Source organism: Coregonus clupeaformis, chromosome 1 (genome assembly GCF_020615455.1).
Source record: "Coregonus clupeaformis isolate EN_2021a chromosome 1, ASM2061545v1, whole genome shotgun sequence".
In the NCBI taxonomy this organism is placed as follows: domain Eukaryota; kingdom Metazoa; phylum Chordata; class Actinopteri; order Salmoniformes; family Salmonidae; genus Coregonus; species Coregonus clupeaformis.
Window position 1 is genome coordinate 61,118,983 of NC_059192.1, and position 21,268 is coordinate 61,140,250.

General features: G+C 40.6%; 1 protein-coding gene across 5 annotated transcripts in view; it reads left to right on the forward strand.

Annotated features, from left to right (window-relative positions):
* The window catches only part of LOC121571460 (protein bicaudal C homolog 1), a 116,243-nt gene that overhangs the window by 31,899 nt on the left and 63,076 nt on the right, over positions 1-21,268 (forward strand). For all 5 annotated transcript variants that reach the window (XM_041882930.2, XM_041882956.2, XM_041882949.2 and 2 more), the window contains exon 2: positions 11,535-11,581. In XM_041882930.2, the coding sequence (XP_041738864.1) occupies positions 11,535-11,581 (47 nt within the window). The remainder of the gene's footprint in view (positions 1-11,534; positions 11,582-21,268) is intronic.

A 21,268-nucleotide genomic window follows, 5' to 3' on the forward strand; every position in this document is an offset into this window, starting at 1 on the left:
ATGCAATATCCTCCTTTGCATATGGGGGTATTATTCTACATACTGGCTATTATTTTAATGAGCTCCGCCACCAAATGACTAAATTTGGTTGGTGCGGATCGGACGAAATCTGAACCAATCATAGACTTCTATGTTTTACAAGTATGGACATCAAAGTACAGCACAGGAAGTAGAGTTCAGTACAGTACATTATAGTGTACTCAACAAGTGTGCTATACAGTGTACTGAACTTTATTCCACTCTATACTGAACAAAAATATAAATGCAACATATAAAGTTTTGGTGCCATATTTCATAAAAGATCCCAGAAATATTCCATACTCACAAAAAGCTTATTTTGCTCTAATTTTGTGCACAAATGTATTTCCCTGTTAGTGAGCATTTCTCCTTTGCCAAGATAATCATCCACATGACAGGTGTGGCATATCAAGAAGCTTATTAAACAGCATGATCATTACACAGGTGCACCTTGTGCTGGGGACAATTAAAGGCCACTCTAAAATGTGCAGTTTTGTCACACAACACAATGGCACAGATGTCACAAGTTTTGAGGGAGCGTGCAATTTGCATGCTGACTGCAGGAATGTCCACCAGAGCTGTTGCCAGAGAATTGAATGTTCATTTATCTACCTTACGCTGCCTCCAATGTTGTTTTAGAGAATTTGGCAGTACGTACAACCGGCCTCACAACCACAGACCACGTGTAACCACGCCAGCCCAGGACCTCCACATCCGGCTTCTTCACCTGCGGGATCGTCTGACACCAGCCACCCAGACAGCTGATGAAACTAAGGCGTATTTCTGTCTGTAAAAAAGCCCTTTTTAGGTTGAAAATCTCATTCTGATTGGCTGGGCCTTGCTCTCTAGTGGGTGGGCCTATGCCTTCCAAGGCCCACCCATGGCTGCGCCCCTACCCAGTTGTGAAATCCATAGATTAGGGCCTAATTTATTTATTTCAATTGACTGATTTCCTTATATGAACTGTAACTCAGTAAAATCATTGAAATTGTTGCATGTTGCGTGTATATTTTTGTTCAATATAGTACAGTGAACTCTACTCCACTCAATTCTAATACAGGACTGTACTGTATTGAACTATACTCTACTTTTCTCTACTGTGCTCTACTGTAATGTACTGCACTGTGCTGTCCAAACTTGTGAAACATAGACGTCCATGATTGGTTCAGATTTGGTCCGGTCCAAATGAATTACATCTGTGGACGTTGAAATCAAGGCCAGGGCGGACTGACCAAATTTCAACTACTTTTCAACGTCCATGGACATTCAGTGTCTGTCAGTGCTCAGTGGGTGAGGATGCTGGTTACAGTAAATGGAAAGAGAGGGGGCTCATGTCTAACTGTAAGTCGCTCTGGATAAGAGCGTCTGCTAAATGACAAAAATGTAAATGTAAATGTAGGTGTCAGTAAAAGCCGAAGAGCCGGGAGAGGTCACCTTAATTAGAGAGAGGGAGGGGTTATCCAGACTTTTCACACTCTCTTGCTTTGACTGCCAGAATAACATATGTGACTCTTTTCAGGAAACTAGGCGTGTGTCGCACGTCACTACTTTACAGGAGAGGCATTTAAACTTAAACATTTAATTTTTTATCAAAATGCATTCTTTTGCAGAAATGCCTTCTGGAACATGTGAACTTTCATGTGCCTTAATAACAAACGTATACGCCATCTGTAAATAAGAATACAATTGTTAAATTACGAGCCTAGTTGGTTTAACCACGGAAAAAGACAGGAACCTTCCCGCTAGCCATGATTGGCTGAGATAATGGCTGGGTTGGACATGCCGAGAGATGAGTTCGGATTGGTCTGCCATGTAGCGTGTTTCTGTCTATAACATGAGCTACTCTATGTGTAGGTAATCCTTTCTAATGTGGCTATTTTGAAAGATACCACAAAGAACTGCATAAGTGTTGCTAATGCTCTCCACTTTCTGGAGGACCGAGTTTTGAAATCAGTGGAATAACCGGTGGAAGCAGAGTATGATAGCTAAGGAGATGGAGAAAATTCTGGCGTTTGATTGCAAATAATGCGGCGGGAGTCGAAAAGAGAACACACAGAAGAAGGCTGTTATATAAAACACCTGTCTCCGGATGACATCTTCAAACTAAGGGCAACCATGGAATCCATGACAGAGAGGGAGAAGCGTTCATCCATGTATATGGGTAAGAGTCTCTAGCTAGCTACATTTTCAGATAATATTTTTTTTAAAATATTTGTCAGAAAGTAGTTTTCATTGCAAGTTAAAGCGTACTGTTTGCTAGCTAGCTAACGTTAGCCGGCTGGCTCGCTAGCTAATGTTACGAATAATATTACTACACAGATCATACACGTATCTCAGAGCCATTTGCATTGCTAGTTATAGCCTAATGTTAGCTAGCTAGCTAACATTGAACCTAGCTAGTTGGTTAGCTTTAGCTACCAGCAGATTCATGCAGGGTAGTAACATTATGAGTTGGGATTATGGCTCATTGTTTAGCTAGCTAACTACATGTCTAAACAAAAGACTCCACTATGCAAGGAACCATTTCACTGGACCGTTTACACCTTCTGTATCCTGTGCATGTGACAAACTTTGATTTTATTTGATATAGTGTGTGTTTACCAGAGATGGTAATGTGAAGAACAACATGACCTGCACCAAAGTCAAATGTGGATATAACGTTAGGCCAATGAGACGGTGTCCAAGTTCTAAAATTCTCCGGTAGAATGCCCTGCTTTTATTTCGTCACACTCACAACCGTAAGCTATTTTCTGTAATTAGCTCGCCATTAACTTGTAAATAATGATCTTGTTGTGAGTTTATTTTCCTGTAATAACGAATACAAATGAGCTAAAGTTAAAACGATGTCAGCTATATGATATGATCATTATTTGAACTGGCTAGCAGCGAACTTAACGTTAGCTAGCTAGCTAACAAGCTAGAAACGAACCAAAACATTGTTTAGAAAGTTGCTTTTAGTTGCCTGGTTTGCTAGATTGACATACTAAATTCATTTTTAGACAGATGGGTTTATTGGTGTTAAAATACACCAGTTATGCTATTTTGGACCACCAGGCTGCTGATGTCATGCAGCATGTCGTTTTTTGTTCATACATTTTCATAACAACAAAAAGTTTGATGTCGGATGACAGTAGAATGTTCATGATGTCACTGCGAGAACTGTCTACAGACATGTCTGTAGACGTAGTATAAACCAGCCTTTAGTCTTGAAATCTTTGGTTGTTTAGTACACTACCGTACTCACTCTTTATAGCACATGGCCTCATGTGAATCCTTAAAGAGATGGTTGGGGCTAAGGCTTAAGAGGGTGTGAACGATGCTGAATGGGTGTAGACAAAGAGCTCTCCAGTAGGTGTACCAAAACGTTCAAGGGCTATTTTCTCAAAAGTGGGGTTACAAGTTTATCAACTTTCAAAGCAGAATTGCTTTCCCATTATTCCTCAACTGTAGTGTATGATATACTATTTTCTAGTCTCTACTTTTATCCAATGTAAAAAACACAATTTCAAATTTTACTACATATGACCGAGCCGGTCCGTCACATATTATATATGCCATTTAGCAGACGCTGTTATCCAAAGCGACTTAAGGCATCCGCATGCTTCCCAGCTGAAACAGTTCGGAAGAGTTTGTGCATATATTATGATGGCATTTTGTGACGTTTTTGTTCGTTTTGGACTTCGGTAAAAGCTTTTTCAGCTGTTCGGGGACATAAATGTTTTTCTTGAGGCAAGCTGAAGTTCGGAGCCGTAGTCTACGCCCCTTCATCGGTGATTGGTCAACAGTAGGGATTCTTCAATAAAGTCTTTGTCATTCAACGAGACATGACTCGTTTTCATGCACATTTTACATTTGAGAAATACTGCACCAAACATCTTAGTTAGATTATAAAATTGTGCGACTAAGATATCAAAATTAATGTCATTTCTTGAGTTATCTTAGATTAATTCTTACTATTTTGAGGAAGTGTATACTGGCTATGGCGTCTCAAAATGGACAAACAGTACTATTGCCAATTTTTTCTTGTTTTCAAGCAAAGTTATTTTAAGGGAGTACGTGAGCACACTTGTTCGGCTAGCCGAGTTCGGCTAGGCGCCAGCAGAACTAAAGTATGCTTACGACTTTAGTCATGCTTGCATACAGTGCCTTCGGAAAGTATTCAGACCCCTTGACTTTTTCCACATTTTGTTAGGTTACAGCCTTATTCTACACACAATACCCCATAATGACAAAGCAAAAACTGGTTGTTAGACATTTTTGCTAATTTATAAAAAATAAAAGAACAGAAATATCACATTTACATAAGTACTCAGTACTTTGTTGAAGCACCTTTGGCAGCGATTACAGCTTCAAGTCTACTTGGGTATGACACTACAAGCTTGGCACACATGTATTTGGGGAGTTTCTCCCATTCCTCTCTGCAGATCCTGTCAAGCTCTGTCAGGTTGGATGGGGAGCATTGCTGCACAGCTATTTTCAGGTTTCTCCAGAAATGTTCAAGTCCGGGGTCTGGCTGGGCCACTCAAGAACATTCAGAGACTTGTCCCGAAGCCACTCCTGCGTTGTATTGGTTGTGTGCTTAGGGTCATTGCCCTGTTGGAAGGTGAACCTTTGCCCCAGTCTGAGGTCCTGAGTGCTCTGGAGCAGGTTTTCATCAAGGATCTCTCTGTACTTTGCGCCGTTCATCTTTGCCTCAATCCTGACTAGTCTCCCAGTCCCTGACACTGAAAAACATCCCCACAGCATGCTGCCACCACCATGCTTCACCGTAGGGATGGTGCCAGGTTTCTTCCAGACGTGACGCTTGGCATTCAGGCCAAAGAGTTCAATCTTGGTTTCATCAGACCAGAGAATCTTGTTTCTCATGGTCTGAGAGTCCTTTAGGTGCCTTTTAGCAAACTCCAAGCGGGCTGTCGTGTGCCTTTTACTGAGGAGTGGCTTCCGTCTGGCCACTCTACCATAAAGGCCTAATTGGTGGAGTGCTGCAGAGATGGTTGTCCTTCTGGAAGGTTCTCCCATTGCCATAGAGGAACTCTGGAGCTCTGTCAGAGTGACCATCGGGTTCTTGGTCACCTCCCTGACCAAGGCCCTTCTCTCCCGATGGCTCAGTTTGGCCGGGCGGCCAGCTCTAGGAAGAGTCTTGGTGGTTTCAAACTTCTTCCATTTAAGAATGATGGAGGCCACTTCTTGGGGACTTTCAATGCTGCAGAAATGTTTTCGTACCCTTCCCCAGATCTGTGCCTTGACACAATCCTGTCTCGGAGCTCTACGGACAATTCCTTCGACCTCATGGCTTGGTTTTTGCTCTGACATGCACTGTCAACTGTTGGACCTTATATAGACAGGTGTGTGCCATTCCAAATCATGTCCTTTCAATAGAATGTACCACAGGTGGCCTCCAATCAAGTTGTAGAAACATCTCAAGGATGATCAATGGAAACAGGTTGCACCTGAGCTCAAGTTTGAGTCTCATAGCAACGGGTCTGAATACTTATGTAAATATGATGTTTTTTGTTTTGAAGACATTTGCATACATTTCTAAAAACCTGTTTTTTGCTTTGTCATTATGGGGTATTGTGTGTAGATTTGAAATTGTTGTATTTCATCAATTTTAAAATAAGGCTGTAACGTAACAACATTTGGAAAAAGTCAACGGGTCTGAATACTTTCCAAAGGCACTGTACATTTTACGTAGGGGTGGTCCCAGGAATCGAATCCACTATGCTGGCGTTACAAGCGCCATGCTCTACCAACTGAGCTACAAAGGACCAGAAGACAGAAAGAGAAAGAAAACAGTAATCAGCTGAACATAACAGTATGCCAGTGGAAGGGAGGATCGTAGCAGGTGACCCAACTGTGTTTTGTGACTACTATGAATTCCCATTTTGGCCAATTCAATTGCAGAAATTCCGTTATATCAATTTGTCCATCGATTTGGTAACAGAATTTCGAGTTAATCACTTAATAATTCATAAACAAAATGTATTTGTAAAAATACTATATGTAATTGATAGGTCTACCTTTTGCTTGTTACTTCTGTGAACTTTCATTATCCTAATAATAATAATAATAATATGCCATTTAGCAGACGCTTTTATCCAAAGCGACTTACAGTCATGCGTGCATAAATTTTTGTGTATGGGTGGTCCCGGGGATCGAACCCACTACCTTGGCGTTACAAGCGCCGTGCTCTACCAGCTGAGCTACAGAGGACCACGTCCTCCCTCCTCATTAGGGAGAGAAATTTGAAAATATCTTAAAGATATGTGCGTTTTTGGTAACAGAATTTCAAGGCACAAGGCAAAGTTTCTTAAACTTACAGAAAGCAGAACAAATTCTCCTAAACTAAATATAAGTGTATTAGATATTAGTTGGCAGGGTTATTTACTTCAACATTATAGTTTTTTGGTGTATTTGTAATACCTTAACTTTTTCTGGTAGATGCGTCTGACAGAATCACTATTTTGTAGTTCTTCAAAGTAAATAAGGCATACTTTTATGACTGCTGAATACCAATTATCAATCACTTAGATCATGTATTTTCAGGTAGAGATACTTCCCGACGCAACAGCTGCTCTTTATATCACCTCATGATCGGGCATTCTTCTGTCTTTTCTATAGCAGGCTTAAAAGAAACACAGACCGGCCAAGTACAGTGCCTTGCAAAAGTATTCATCCCCCTTGGCATTTTTCCTATTTTGTTGCATTACAATTTGATGTAATGGACATACACAAAATAGTGAAATGAAGTGAAGTGAAATGAAAAAAATTGTGAAATTAAAAAAAATAACTTGTTTCAAAAAATTCGAAAAAATAAATAACGGAAAAGTGGTCCATGCATATGTATTCACCCCCTTTGCTATGAAGCCCCTAAATAAGATCTGGTGCAACCAATTACCTTCAGAAGTCACATAATTAGTTAGATTGCACACAGGTGGACTTTATTTAAGTGTCACATGATCTCAGTATATATACACCTGTTCTGAAAGGCCCCAGAGTCTGCAACACCACTAAGCAAGGGGCACCACCAAGCAAGGGGCACCATGAAGACCAAGGAGCTCTCCAAACAGGTCAGGGACAAAGTTGTGGATAAGTACAGATTAGGGTTGGGTCATAAAAAAATATCTGAAACTTTGAACATCCCACGGAGCACCATTAAATCCATTATTTAAAAAATTGAAAGAATATGGCACCACAACAAACCTGCCAAGAGAGGGCCGCCCACCAAAACTCACAGACCAGGCAAGGAGGTCATTAATCAGAGAGGCAACAAAGAGACCAAAGATAACCCTGAAGGAGCTGCAAAGCTCCACAGCGGAGATTGGAATGTCTGTCCATAGGACCACTTTAAGCCGTACACTCCACAGAGCTGGGCTTTACCGAAGAGTGGGCAGAACGAAGCCATTGCTTAAAGATAAAAATAAGCAAACACGTTTGGTGTTCGCCAAAAGCCATTTGGGAGACTCCCCAAACATGTGGAAGAAGGTACTCTAGTCAGATTAGACTAAAATTGAGCTTTTTGGCCATCAAGGAAAACACTATGTCTGGCGCAAACCCAACACCTCTCATCACCCTGAGAACACCATCCACACAGTGAAGCATGGTGGTGGCAGCATCATGCTGTGGGGATGTGTTTCATCGACAGGGACTGGGAAACTGGTCAGAATTGAAGAAACGATGGATGGCTCTAAATACAGGGAGATTCTTGAGGGAAACCTGTTTGTCTTCCAGAGATTTGAGACTGGGACGGAGGTTCACCTTCCAGCAGGACAATGACCCTAAGCATACTGCTAAAGCAACACTCGAGTGGTTTAAGGGGAAACATTTAAATGTCTTGGAATGGCCTAGTCAAAGCCCAGACCTCAATCCAATTGAGAATCTGTGGTATGACTTAAAAATTGCTGTACACCAGCGGAACCCATCCAACTTGAAGGAGCCAAGGCAGTTTTGCCTTGAAGAATGGGCAAAAATCCCAGTGGCTAAATGTGCTAAGCTTATAGAGACATAACCCAAGAGACTTGCAGCTGTAATTGCTGCAAAAGGTGACTCTACAAAGTTTTTTTAGTTTTTTTTGTCTAATTTCTTTCACAAGCCACTGTAGATGCACAATGGATTATGGTCATTGTAGTTAATTACCACGTTTTAAGTGCTAAACTATGTAGAATATTGGTCTGTTGGAAACTACTACTCCCTACTACATTGCACAGTTCAGGCTGGATCTGATTAATCTCTAGAGAAACTGTGCAATGTGCGCATTGAGCTCTCAAGAAAAAAACAAAAAGGGAATTCAAATAATTGTACCGACTTTGGTCAATTAGTTGTTTAAAAACCAAAAAATAACAGGATTTTCAGTTAATCGCTCAGCACTACAAAAATATATAGACTCTTAGCTTTCATTTGACATGCTCCTATGAACTTCGTGTTGGTGCTCTTGGCTCCTTTTACATGGAAATTACCTTAAATAATTTACAGTCACTGAGATTTAGTGACTTTCCTTTGAGGGCCTGGTTTTTTACCCCTGTTGTAAATTCTCATTCTACCACTTGAAAAAAAACGGAATGTTGTGGACATTGAGATTTGATCAACAAATTGTTTGCTTGAGAGCATTACAGAGCAGAGTTTTGTGTGGTTTATTTCTGTCTAGTTTTCTGTGTGTCTTAAGAGCTGTTGGCTGAACCTGAAAATGCTAAGCTACAGTACACCTGCTGCTATGTCTCCATTGTCTCATAACCTACAGAGCTAAGACAATGTTAGTATTTTGATGAATCAGAGTGTGTATTGTTTTTACTGTGCAGTATTCCTTTCTGTTGGTGTTATTCTATAATTTGATACTGTATGTTTCCAATAATGCCGGCCCACCCGCTACCAGAGGCTTAATCTTTCCCAAAATCAGACATGCTAGCCCAGTATCATGCCATTTCATAGTGTGGCCCTAATAGGCTGTATCATCTACCTCATCCCTTGGACCTCCAAGATAAATACTCCCACCTCCTCTCAACAGTGTGATTCACCACACTCCTCATCTACAATGACCAGCAACTCCCACAGGGCATCCTGACCCCAACCTGCTCTTTCTGAAACAGCATTTCCTTAAAGAGCCACTGAACACGCCGATTGGCACATGTTTGTCTGTTGCGCATTAGGAAAACGAGATTTCAGTCTTGGAGGTGTTTCCTGACCGATTTTGGGTAATTATGTTTGTCCCCCATGAGACACTGTAGACGTGGAAGCCTATTTCACTTCTTCAAAATCCCCAGAATGAGTCTATGATAACTCAAGAAATCTGTATTTAATTTGGATGTTTTTGCCGCGCAATTTTACATCTAAAGTGTTTGGTGCAGTATTTCTCAAGTGAAAAAATGTGTGTTGTCTTATGTAAACAATGTCGGATTGCTGGGCAGGTCTGTCTCACTGTCTATATTATTGGATAGAGCGCAATCACTGCAGCTGTTCACCCCATGTTAGCGGGCATATGAACATCCTCAACTCAAAACCCAACCTTAATTTACCCGTTGTGATGCATGGATGTTCCAAACTCCGTTTTAGACGAGACTGGCTTTATGACCAAAATTATCCTATTTACACTTTGTAGTTATTTGTGACACTAGAATAACTGTTTCTTACTCAAATCGATGCCACATAGGCCGTTTCGTTGCTTTTTATAGGCAGTCACTCTTTACTTCTGTGAAAACATCAAACCCTTTTAACCATTGGTAATTTCTTTTTAAAATCATGTTCCCTGTAAGAAAGCTGCAACTTTCAGACTAATCGGGGACTGAAATTTATGGGCCACATTCTTCTGAGTGAAGCAGGCCCTCGTGTGAAACAGCTGCAAAGGTGTTTTTGCGGGGGAGTAAGTACAAGCATGTGTGCAATGTACATTATGAAGGCATTACTCCATCGCCAAGGGCCAGTTTGTCTGGACACAAAAAAAAACAGTACCAGTTGGGGTCATTTATTCGCTTATCTAATTCCTAAATGTTTGCTTACCCAGAAATTTTATATTGAGAAAGGACAGCGAAATATTTGTTTCCTTCAAATCATGTCAAGCCACTAGTGTTTCATTTTACCACTCCTTATCCATCACATGGTGTTCATGACTGGAGAATTTAGAAGGTACCTTTGCACATGTCTGCATATTAAGGTTTAAATCTAATGAAACTGTGGCCAGGTTTCAAAGTGGGAGAAACAACTTGGATCAATCTCAGGACCAGATATATTGATACTCTGTCAAGTTGTCAACCCCTCCACAACATGAATTACATGTTGATATCAAGAAAGCAAAAGTACTGTATTTCAATAGAAAATCATGATGACATATGACTAGGGTTGCAAAATTCTGATAACTTTCTGAAAAATCCACAGTTTTAAATAACTCCTGTTTGGAGTATTCTAGTTAATTTGCTTATTCCCTACTTATTCTATGAATCTTCAACCGGGATTTCTGTAAAACCTGGGAATTTTGGGAAAGTGACCAGGTTTTTGCAACCCTACATATGACATTGTCCTGCAGTCTTTTGCCAAGGTACATATACCATGTGTTTCCATGGACCAATTATAGGCAGTTAAACATTTGGAATGTTTACATTTTCGGTAATTTTTCTAAAGAAAATGCATTGCTGTCCAGAAGTGATACTAAACAGAACATTGGGTTAAATTGATCATAACATTAATTATTGTCATTACACCAAGGCCATTATTTATCACTGTACACCAGTTCTGTGGTGCTCCTGACCCAGTTTCTCTGAAAATGTGGTAAATCCATAAAGTGAATACAGAAACGCATCATTACTAGCTTTACATCAACCACCTCAAATGACGGATAAACATGTGAATGCTCTGGGAGAACAACTATGTATTTTACATCAACAGAAAAGCCACAAACCAGACAAAAGGACTTGCAGAAATATCTGTATCAGAAACAAATTATTGTATTCACTGTGGTTAGGAGACTGTTCCTTGCCATATTATATAGTACCATAAGCAGTGGTCTTGACTATATTTTCATGGCAAGTCTTTCAAATAATATTTCTTATACTCAGGGATATCCTTACAAAATTGTGTGCTCTGCAAGGTATCTGTCAGTCATTTCTCTGGTAGCTAACATTCCTCATGCCAGCCTTATGGCACCATACTAATACAGGAGGAGACATTGTCTGTCCAAAAGTGTGAATATCCCAAAAAGATGGATCACCCATCATGGTAGTATAGCACTGAGACCTTTACACAAAGTTCAGCAATTTGTTACAGGGAAGCTGTATCTGATTATAAGGATTATCAAGAATGAGTTTGACGTCTATCTAAATCCAAAAATTAGAGGTACTGATGTGCCAATCACAACACCTAAGGAATGGAGATCCACTGAAAAGTATATTTTTGGGATTTAGTCCTGGTATCCTCACATTTCCAGGACATTGGATAACCGAAGCGTGATTTGGCTCTGTGAATGTTATACATTATTGTATATTTACAAGTTAATGGTTTCATGAATTGTTTATTTTTCCTCTCCTCTACAGCGGCCACTGGGGGACGAGTCAATGGTGGCGAGGATTTCTTTCAGAAGGTAAGTCTCTAATCTGTATTATTGGATTATGTTTGGATTGTGTTCAAATCCAGAGGAGAGCACTTGCCTTCAGGTGAGGAAAGTAGACCAAGTGTCAGGTGGTCCTTAATAGGGTCCTGATTTCAGATACGTTAGTATAATTTCGACTTGAAACCATTGCACCTGAAACTATCGTGGGCCTTTTACAAGTCAGGCTTGTGCTTTACAGGCTGAGGCTGCACATTTGATAGGCCAATGTGATGGATACAATGCATTCATACACAGATGCATCCGCTTTGTTGTCATACTTTGTTACCATCAAATATTTTCATATTTTTCGAAGACTCAGTTGAGTTTGTACTACTCTGCTCTACATTATTGCATAGAATCCAAGTAATTGCCTAAAAGAAAATGGAAAAGTGTTTGAAGACACTGCTCCTGTTAAAGTGCTGTTTCCTGAAGTGTTTGAACTCCTTCCATAGTATGTTTAATGGACTTTAACTAAGTGATGGACATTGGTTTATTTTAGCATTCTCATGTCTATTTTCTCTGGTTTTGACGGAAGTTAAATTAAATGACACAGCAGTAGGCAATTTAACTGTCCCTACAGCCATTTCATAACCAAGAAATGCAAACCAGGCACCATCCCATTATTTTTTACCATAGATTCTAGACATGTGTTGTCTCTAAATATGGAGCTCATTCAATTCAATTTATCTGACATAATTGTAGGTGGTGCCTTGGCTTGCCAATTTTGCTTTTCCAAAGCCACTGCCCTGTCTTCACATGCAATCGTTACTATGCCAATGTTCCATTCCAAACTATGCTTGTCAGAAGTTAAAAGGTCAATAATTGTACATTAATTGGTGATAGGAAAAGGCCACTAACATAGACTGTGAAGTTTTTATTGAAGAATTTCTGTTCAAATGGGTCTTTAATTTCCCTCCGATAGCATGACCACCACACAGACCCAATTAATGTCAGAAAAATAAACATTGTAGACATCTGGAAGGCTTTATTCTAAATAAAATGTATGAGGTGTCTGGACTATCTTGAAGTCAATGAAAATGGGAAGTCTTACTTGCACCATTTCCTTCCCTCAAACACACCCATGTACCACACACACATATGCAGTCCCTCCTATATCACACAAAATGCATACAATGATCCCCCCCCACCACACATACACATGCACATACAGTTTTATAGTGAGGGTTGGAGTCCCAGCAGTTCCATGGAAATGAGCTGCAAGTTTTTGTGAGGTCAGTAGGAGAAAAACAAAACACTCTTGCAGGCATTTCCCTGTGGTAGATCACTCTCTTACTCATTGTCTGTTTGTCTTCCGTTCAGGCCAGCTCTCAGACCCAACCACATCCATCCCCATTTTCTCTCTCCCTCTCATGCTGGGTCCAAGCATTGTCTCCCACTCAGATCAGTGTATTAAACAATTTGTTATATATTGTGATATGGACTTTTGGTGTATTTGACTGTTGGACAACATACTTTATGTTTAGGCTATTATATATTGTGGAACTGCTTGACAATTTAACTCCAAGACCATTGAACAGTTCGACAGGCTGTTGGACCATCCGATGTCTGGACAGTGGACAGTTTGACTGGTAGACCGTGGACCATTAAACCTTTTGGAGTGTTGGATTGATGGGCTATTGGACTGTGAAGAGCTGGACTGGTAGACTATGGACCACAGAGCTTTAGTGGAGGCTTTAGTCAAATTTATTTGAGTGCTGAGCCAGTCCCTCCCTCTCTCCCTCATCCCTCGGCTGTGGTTCTGTAAACAGTGCCAGCTTGATATATGAGCACAGATGCACTCTGATCTGAGGCCAGAAGGATTCTACTTCATTACTTTAGGAGTACAACACCGCCCTGTAGTTTTGTGCTGCTAAGTAAGTGTGAAAGGAAAATCTTTTGATTATTTTGGTAGACTAGAGGGATAGCAAGGTAGTGGAAGAAAGTGAAGAAAGGGTGAAAATGAGTCATCACATCGCAATGAAGGAATTAATTGTATGGTTATTTAAATGTAGTTGCTGACTTTGCGAGGTGTCCATTACATCAACCCAATAGCCCTCTAAATTGGTTGTGTTCCTCTGTAAATACTTTGTATGTTTTAAAAAGTAGCAGATATTGTGCAGTAGCTCCTAATTTAGGATAATATTATGAACTATGCACATATTAGTTGAGCACCTTAAGGTAAAGGTCTTCTCCCCAAACATAATGGAGCTTGTGAGAGTTAACCCTTGGATTGTTGCCACATGTTCAATTCATGCGATCAGTCTCATGGGATGAAAACAGTTGATGGATCACTGACTAAGACCCTCAGCTCTCAGCTGAAACAGGAGAACTTCCACCCACATCCCTTTACCCCCTAAACCCTCTGTCTATCTCTCTCTCTCACACACACACACCCACACACACACACCCAGCTGAATCAACAGCTGCACCAGTGATACAGGAAGTAAGTCCACTCCATCCATGTTGATTGCCATCGTGCCACACACACACACAGAAAAGTATACAGAAAGTCTACACCCCCTTGAACCTTTTTGTTGCATTACAAAGTGGGATTAAAATAGATTTCACTGTAATATTTTCTCATTGATCTACACAAAATACTCCATAAGGTCAAAGTGAGAAGAACATTCTACAAACTTTTACAAATTAATAACAAATTAAAGAACTAAAATATAGTCATTGCATAAGTATTCACCCCATTTGTTTAGGCAAGCCTAAATTAGTTCAGAAGTAAAACTTGGCTTAACAAATCACATAATAAGTTATATGGACTCGCTCTGTGTGAAAAATTTGTGTTTGACATGATTTTGAATGACTACCCCTTCCTCTGCCCCCCATACATACAATATATGTAAGGTCCCTCAGTCAAGTATTGAATTTCAAGCACAGATTCAACTACAAAGACCAGGGAGATTTTCGAAAGCCTCATAAAGAAGGGCAGTGATAGGTAGATGGTTAACAATAACAAATCAGACATTAAATATATATTTAAGCATGGTCAAATTAAAAATTATGCTGTGGATGATGTATTAAACCACCCAGACACATCAAAGATGCAGTTGTCCTGAACTGAGCTGCAGGACAGGAACAAAACTGCTTAGGGATGTCACCATGGGGCCATTTTTAAAACAGCTACAGAGTTCAATGTCTGTGATGGGAGAAAACTGAGGATGGATCAACAACATTATAGTGACTCTTCAATAATGACCTAAATGACAGAGTGAAAAGAAGAATACAAACATGCAACAAGGCACTAAAGTAATACTGCAAAAAAACACAGCCAAGGAGTAAACTTTTGGGCCTAAATGCAAAGCCTTATGTTTGAGTCAAATCCAACAGAACACATCACTGAGGAACTGCGTCCTTATTTCCAAGCGTGGTGGTGGCTGCATCATGGTATGAGTATGCTTGAGATCGGCAAAGACTGTGGAGTTTTTTAGGGTGAAAGAAACATGATGGAGCTTAGCAAAATCCTAGAGGAAAACCTTTTTCAGTCTGCTTTACACCAGACACTGGGAGAGGAATTCACCTTTCAGCGGGACAATAACCTATAACACAAAGCCAAATCTATACTGGAGTTGCTTACCAAGAAGACCGTGAATGTTTCTGAGTGGCCAAGTTACAGTTTTGACCAAAATCTGCTTTAAATTCTATGGCTAGACTTGAAAATGGATGTCTAGCCATGATCCCCAACACCTTGACAGAGCTTGAAGAATTTTGAAAAAAATAATGAGCAAATATTGCACAATACAGGTGTGTAAAGCTCAGACTTACCCAAGAAGAATCACAGCTGTAATCGCTGCCAACTGTGTTTTTAATTTGTATTGTTGACTCGGGGGTGAATACTTATCTAATCAAGGCATATTAGTGTTTTATTTTTCATTAATCTTTGACATTAGAGTATTTTGTGTAGATCAATTTAAATCCCACTTTGTAACACAATAATACGTGAAGAAATCCAAGAGGAGTGTAGACTTTCTATAGGCACTGTATACACTCACGTGCACATAGCACATGTGGCTGTTTTACATGACATTCCCAAAATGACATCCTGTTCAATTTGGGTTATAGCACTACGTATGTATCTGCACCTGCAAGATCCAATCATCGTAATTCGTTATGAAACTGATCACAATGCTAAATGTATGCATTATTTGAGAAGGGCGCAGTAGCAGAAAGACTGAAGAGTGGAACATTAAATGTATAGTATACCTAATTTGTGCAAATATCTGATCCATTTGAGAGGTATTTGCTGGCCCCTTCATAAAAATAAACGCCATCCACCCTTAAAATGGTGTGTGGTCTGTCAGAAATCACTCCCATCTGTATGGCCTTGCCAAGAACCGCAACTATGGAGAGGAAGCAAGTTCCTGAACAAGACCCTCTAGAGAAGAAATAGAGGGCGTCAAAAAATGTAATGGGCTGTAAAGTTTGGACTTAGGGAATCTGTGTAATTGCATATACCTCTATAAACATACGGTTGTCAGTTTCATCACAATTATTTGACGTCCCTTTAATAGGGTTTTGCTCTGCTTTGTATTAACTGGCTTTCAAAACATGCCTGGCCTTTACTGAGGCATACATTTCCCAATTGGATGCAACAAAGGGCAGTGGTCATCTCATAACTATTGTTGCATTGCATGTTGCTATGCTACAGTATACAATCCCTGTCCTGTATCCATTGTATCATGTGATATCATATCTGATCATAGTCCATTCCCTGGCCTTTCCTGGAATGTGTGTAGTTTTGGAAATGTCTATATTTTGGATGAAATGCATAGATCTGCATACTGTAGTTACTCTGGTGTACCTGAAGAATTTTAAAGCGCCATAGAGAGTAAAAAGGCGAGTTGGGTTTCTTCACCGGGACAAAATCATTTTGTGGAATTAAGCTGAAACCCCATTATTGGCCCATGAGACTGATACAATTGGGGAGGGAAAGGGCCAGAGATATGATGGATATAATGAAGAAAATGTTCCAGAGATGTGTTTTAGTCGAACAGTTGAGTGGGAGCACAAAGTTTTGTTTACAGAATGAAAGTCTATGGGGGTGGTTCATATAAAATGTATGATAATATGCTCACGTGTATCATGATGGCGAGAATGTGCTAAAAAGACAGTCTCTGATGCAGTGCTGGTGTGGAACGTTGGTAAAGATGGGACTTATCATATATCTTGAATTTGGCTATCCCTGGGGCTAGATTTCCCAGAGTCCTAGATTATTGGAGGTCAACTGTATACCATGTCGTCCTCATAGTTGGATGCAAAACCGTTTCCACATGAAGTCCTAGCAGGTTAGTATCCTGTACATCAGTATCTGTTCGATTCAGAAAACAAACTGCTCTATTCTGTTCGTTAGACGACCTTCTTGGTTCTCTATTTTATTTGTATTATCTTGTGAAATGGTTAGAAGTGCCACAGCCAAGGGCTTTCATGAGAACTCCAGCTTGGCGGGGCTTTTCTTGCCAGTAGACAAAGATAATACCCAAGACCAGTAACATGAGCCAAGGTCTTTAGTGAGAGAATGAAAAATGCAACTCAACAAGACACATTTGTTATACTGTAGGAATGTGTTTTATATCATGGAAGCATTTTTTGGCTGCCAATACTCTAGTGGATTTGTTTTATTGGTTTCAATGAAGAATGCAGAGACAGCAACTGGATTAAATGTAGACTTTTTTTTCTAAAATCAAGTTTGTAGTGTTTGTGTTGTGGATAGGCCCCACAATCAGTGATGCTACATAGCATAGTTATGTGCTTGCATGGCAGTTCATCAGCCCATCTGTGGTGTGTAAACAACCGGGATTAATAATTTAGCCTAACTCTGACCAGATATTTGAGTTATGTTGTATAGGCTACATTTTCAAAGGTTCTTATCTTTGCAATTGAATTGACCAGAGCAATCAAATGTGCTTATGAATATATATCATCATCATTCATGTTTACATGGGTCCCTGCAATAACTAGGATAAATATTTTTTGCAATCTTTGTTAGATTATAGTATGTTTGTAAAACTCAGTGAGGCTTGAAGGGCCATCCACTCAACCATCAGTGGTCTTTAAGAGTGTGTAATACTGGAGTGAACAAGCACTGCCCGACAGGTGGTTGAGACTGGCGCTGGAAAATCTGTCTGTCAGTTTGAAGGATGCCGAGCAGGCCAACACTTCCCAAACATATGGAAGAATTTGAACATTTCCTCTATGAATAGTTGCTTTTGTTTTGAATTTTTCATAAAAATGCAGTGCAGTACATAAATCTGGGATCATTAACTAGGATTCAGCCGCAATTATTTTCTTGAGCGGATGGTCAGGGGGCCGGAACATAATTACGAATAATTTGTAGACTGCAAATTGACGGCAAGAAGCCCAAACCGATATAGTATTTGACAAAAAATTTAATCATTTCAAACCTTGCTTACATTTGTATACGATCACATACAGTGCCATGAAAATGTATTTGCCCCCTTTCTAATTTTCTCTACTCATATATTTGATACTGAATGTTATCAGATCTTCAACCAAAACCTAATATTAGATAAAGGGAACCTGACTGAACAAATAACACAACAATTACATACTTATTTAATTTACTTCATAAACAAAGTTATGCAACACCCAATGCCCCTCTGTGAAAAGGTAATTGCCCCCTTACACTCAATAACTGGTTGTGCCAACTTTAGCTGCGATGACTCCAACCAAATGCTTCCTGTAGTTGTTGATCAGTCTCTGATACAGAGCAGAATTCATGGTTCCTTCTATTAAGGCAAGTCATCCAGGTTCTGAGGCAGCAAAGCATCCCCAAACCATCACACTACAACCACCATGCTTGACCGTTGGTATGAGGTTCTTACTGTGGAATGCAGTGTTTGGTACAGTGAGGGAAAAAAGTATTTGATCCCCTGCTGATATTGTACGTTTGCCCACTGACAAAGACATGATCAGTCTATAATTTTAATGGTAGGTTTATTTAAACAGTGAGAGACAGAATAACAACAAAAACATCCAGAAAAATGCATGTCAAAAATGTTATAAATTGATTTGCATTTTAATGAGGGAAATAAGTATTTGACCCCTCTGCAAAACATCATTTAGTACTTGGTGGCAAAACCCTTGTTGGCAATCACAGAGGTCAGACGTTTCTTGTAGTTGGCCACCAGGTTTGCACACATCTCAGGAGGAATTTTATCCCACTCCTCTTTGCAGATCTTCTCCAAGTCATTAAAGTTTCGAGGCTGACGTTTGGCAACTCGAACCTTCAGCTCCCTCCACAAATTGTCTATGGGATTAAGGTCTGGAGACTGGCTAGGCCACTCCAGGACCATAATGTGCTTCTTCTTGAGCCACTCCTTTGTTGCCTTGGCCGTGTGTTATTGGGTCATTGTCATGCTGGAATACCCATCCACGACCCATTTTCAATGCCCTGGCTGAGGGAAGGAGGTTCTCACCCAAGATTTGACGGTACATGGCCCCGTCCATCGTCCCTTTGATGCGGTGAAGTTGTCATGTCCCCTTAGCAGAAAAATGCCCCCAAAGCATAATGTTTCCACCTCCATGTTTGACGGTGGGGATGGTGTTTTTGGGGTCATAGGCAGCATTCCTCCTCCTCCAAACACGGTGAGTTGAGTTGATGCCAAAGAGCTCGATTTTGGTCTCATCTGACCACAACACTTTCACCCAGTTCTCCTCTGAATCATTCAGATGTTCATTGGCAAACTTCAAACGGGCCTGTATATGTGCTTTCTTGAGCAGGGGGACCTTGCGGGCGCTGCAGGATTTCAGTCCTTCACGGCGTAGTGTGTTACCAATTGTTTTCTTGGTGACTATGGTCCCAGCTGCCTTGAGATCATTGACAATATCCTCCCGTGTAGTTCTGGGCTGATTCCTCACTGTTCTCATGATCATTGCAACTCCACGAGGTGAAATCTTGCATGGAGCCCCAGGCCGAGGGAGATTGACAGTTATTTTGTGTTTCTGTTAGGCTATGGTTCAACCCAGCACTCAGAGAAACAAACACGACAAAGGGAGTGGAAGAAACAAAAATATTTAATAAAAGTTAAAATTGTCTTAGTCCAAAAACAACTGAAGTAAAGGAACAGAGTGGGCTAGTCGGCTCCGGAGGAAGGAGAGGCTGAGGCAGGCGGGCAGGCAGGCAGGCAGGCAGGCCGACAGGCAGGAAGGCAGGCAGGTTGGGAGGTATGTCCGAAACGCTCTGGTAAGAACAACGATCTGGCGCCGGTGGAGAGCCATGCCCCGGAATTAGTAGTGCAGGTTGATTAGAGAATAGGATGCAGCTGCGTAGGCAGGAATCACTGGAAACAACCCGCAGCTGCACAGGAGAGGCAGATCCTGAGCACGCCCCCTGATCCACTCCAGACACACCCACATAAAGGGGACAAACACACATACAGATACAACAGACACAGAGGGGACAAAACAAGGAGGAAGGGAAACAGAAAAGGGAGAGACAAGCTGCCCACATAACAGTTTCTTCCATTTGCGAATAATCGCACCAACTGTTGTCACCTTCTCAACGAGTTTGGAATCTGATTGATTGATTGCTTCTGTGGACAGGTGTCCCTTTAAGAGTGTGCTCCTAATCTCAGCTCGTTACCTGTATAAAAGACACCTGGGAGCCATTAATCTTTCTGATTGAGAGGGGGTCAAATACTTATTTCCCTCATTAAAATGCAAATCAATTTATAACAATTTTTACATGCGTTTTTCTGGATGTTGTTATTCTGTCTCTCATTGTTTAAATAAACCTACCATTAAAATTATAGACTGATCGTTTTGTTGTCAGTGGGCAAACGTACAAAATCAGCAGGGGATCAAATACTTTTTTCCCTCACTGTATAATAGGACCCATGTCGTCCAAAAAGTTATACTTTTGAATAATCTGTCCATAGAACATTCTTCCAAGAGTCTTGATGATTATCCAGGGGCTTTTTGGAAAACTTCAGTCAACCTTTTGGACGACATGGTCCCCATTATTCCAAAAACCAAATGCACTTTTACAACCACACTTTCATGCACTTTCACCACCCTGTGAAGTTCATCACAACTTATTTAATCTTTAGCTTAATAAACTGCATGGACCACACAACATATCATGTGAATCTAAGTTTCTATCAGGTCTGTCGTGACATTTTCTATTAGACTTTATTCACATGAAAAGGTTGGATGGAAACCTGGTTATCGACAGGGACATCTGCTCTAAGCATATTGTCTCTCTGCATGGGTTCCCATGTGAGGTTTGGAGGTCCTTGCATAACCACTGGAGCCCATGAAGAACATGGAGCAGCTTCATACTGTATGAGGGAACATTCATAGGGCGCTCACGTGTCCAAACCAGTTTGAGTTCATTCCTTCTCCACCTAAAAACACGAGCCCCTGGTACGCGTTAAAACAAACAATCACGACAGGACCTTTGTGAAAACAAGGAAATTGAAGGACAAGGACAGATCTCTGTGTTTTGGAGATGGATGGTTTTCTGAGATTTTAGTTTCTAATGTAAACCACCAGTCAGCAGGTCTCCATTAGGCAATGCAGATGGTTCATGTTTCTCAGGGCTGAACTGTTTGATCCCCAGTCTATGTTCAGGAAGTTAGGCGACGGTGAGCGGCCTCATGAGCGTGTGGAGGAGGCCTGTAGTACCTCAGAATAACACACTCTTTCCTC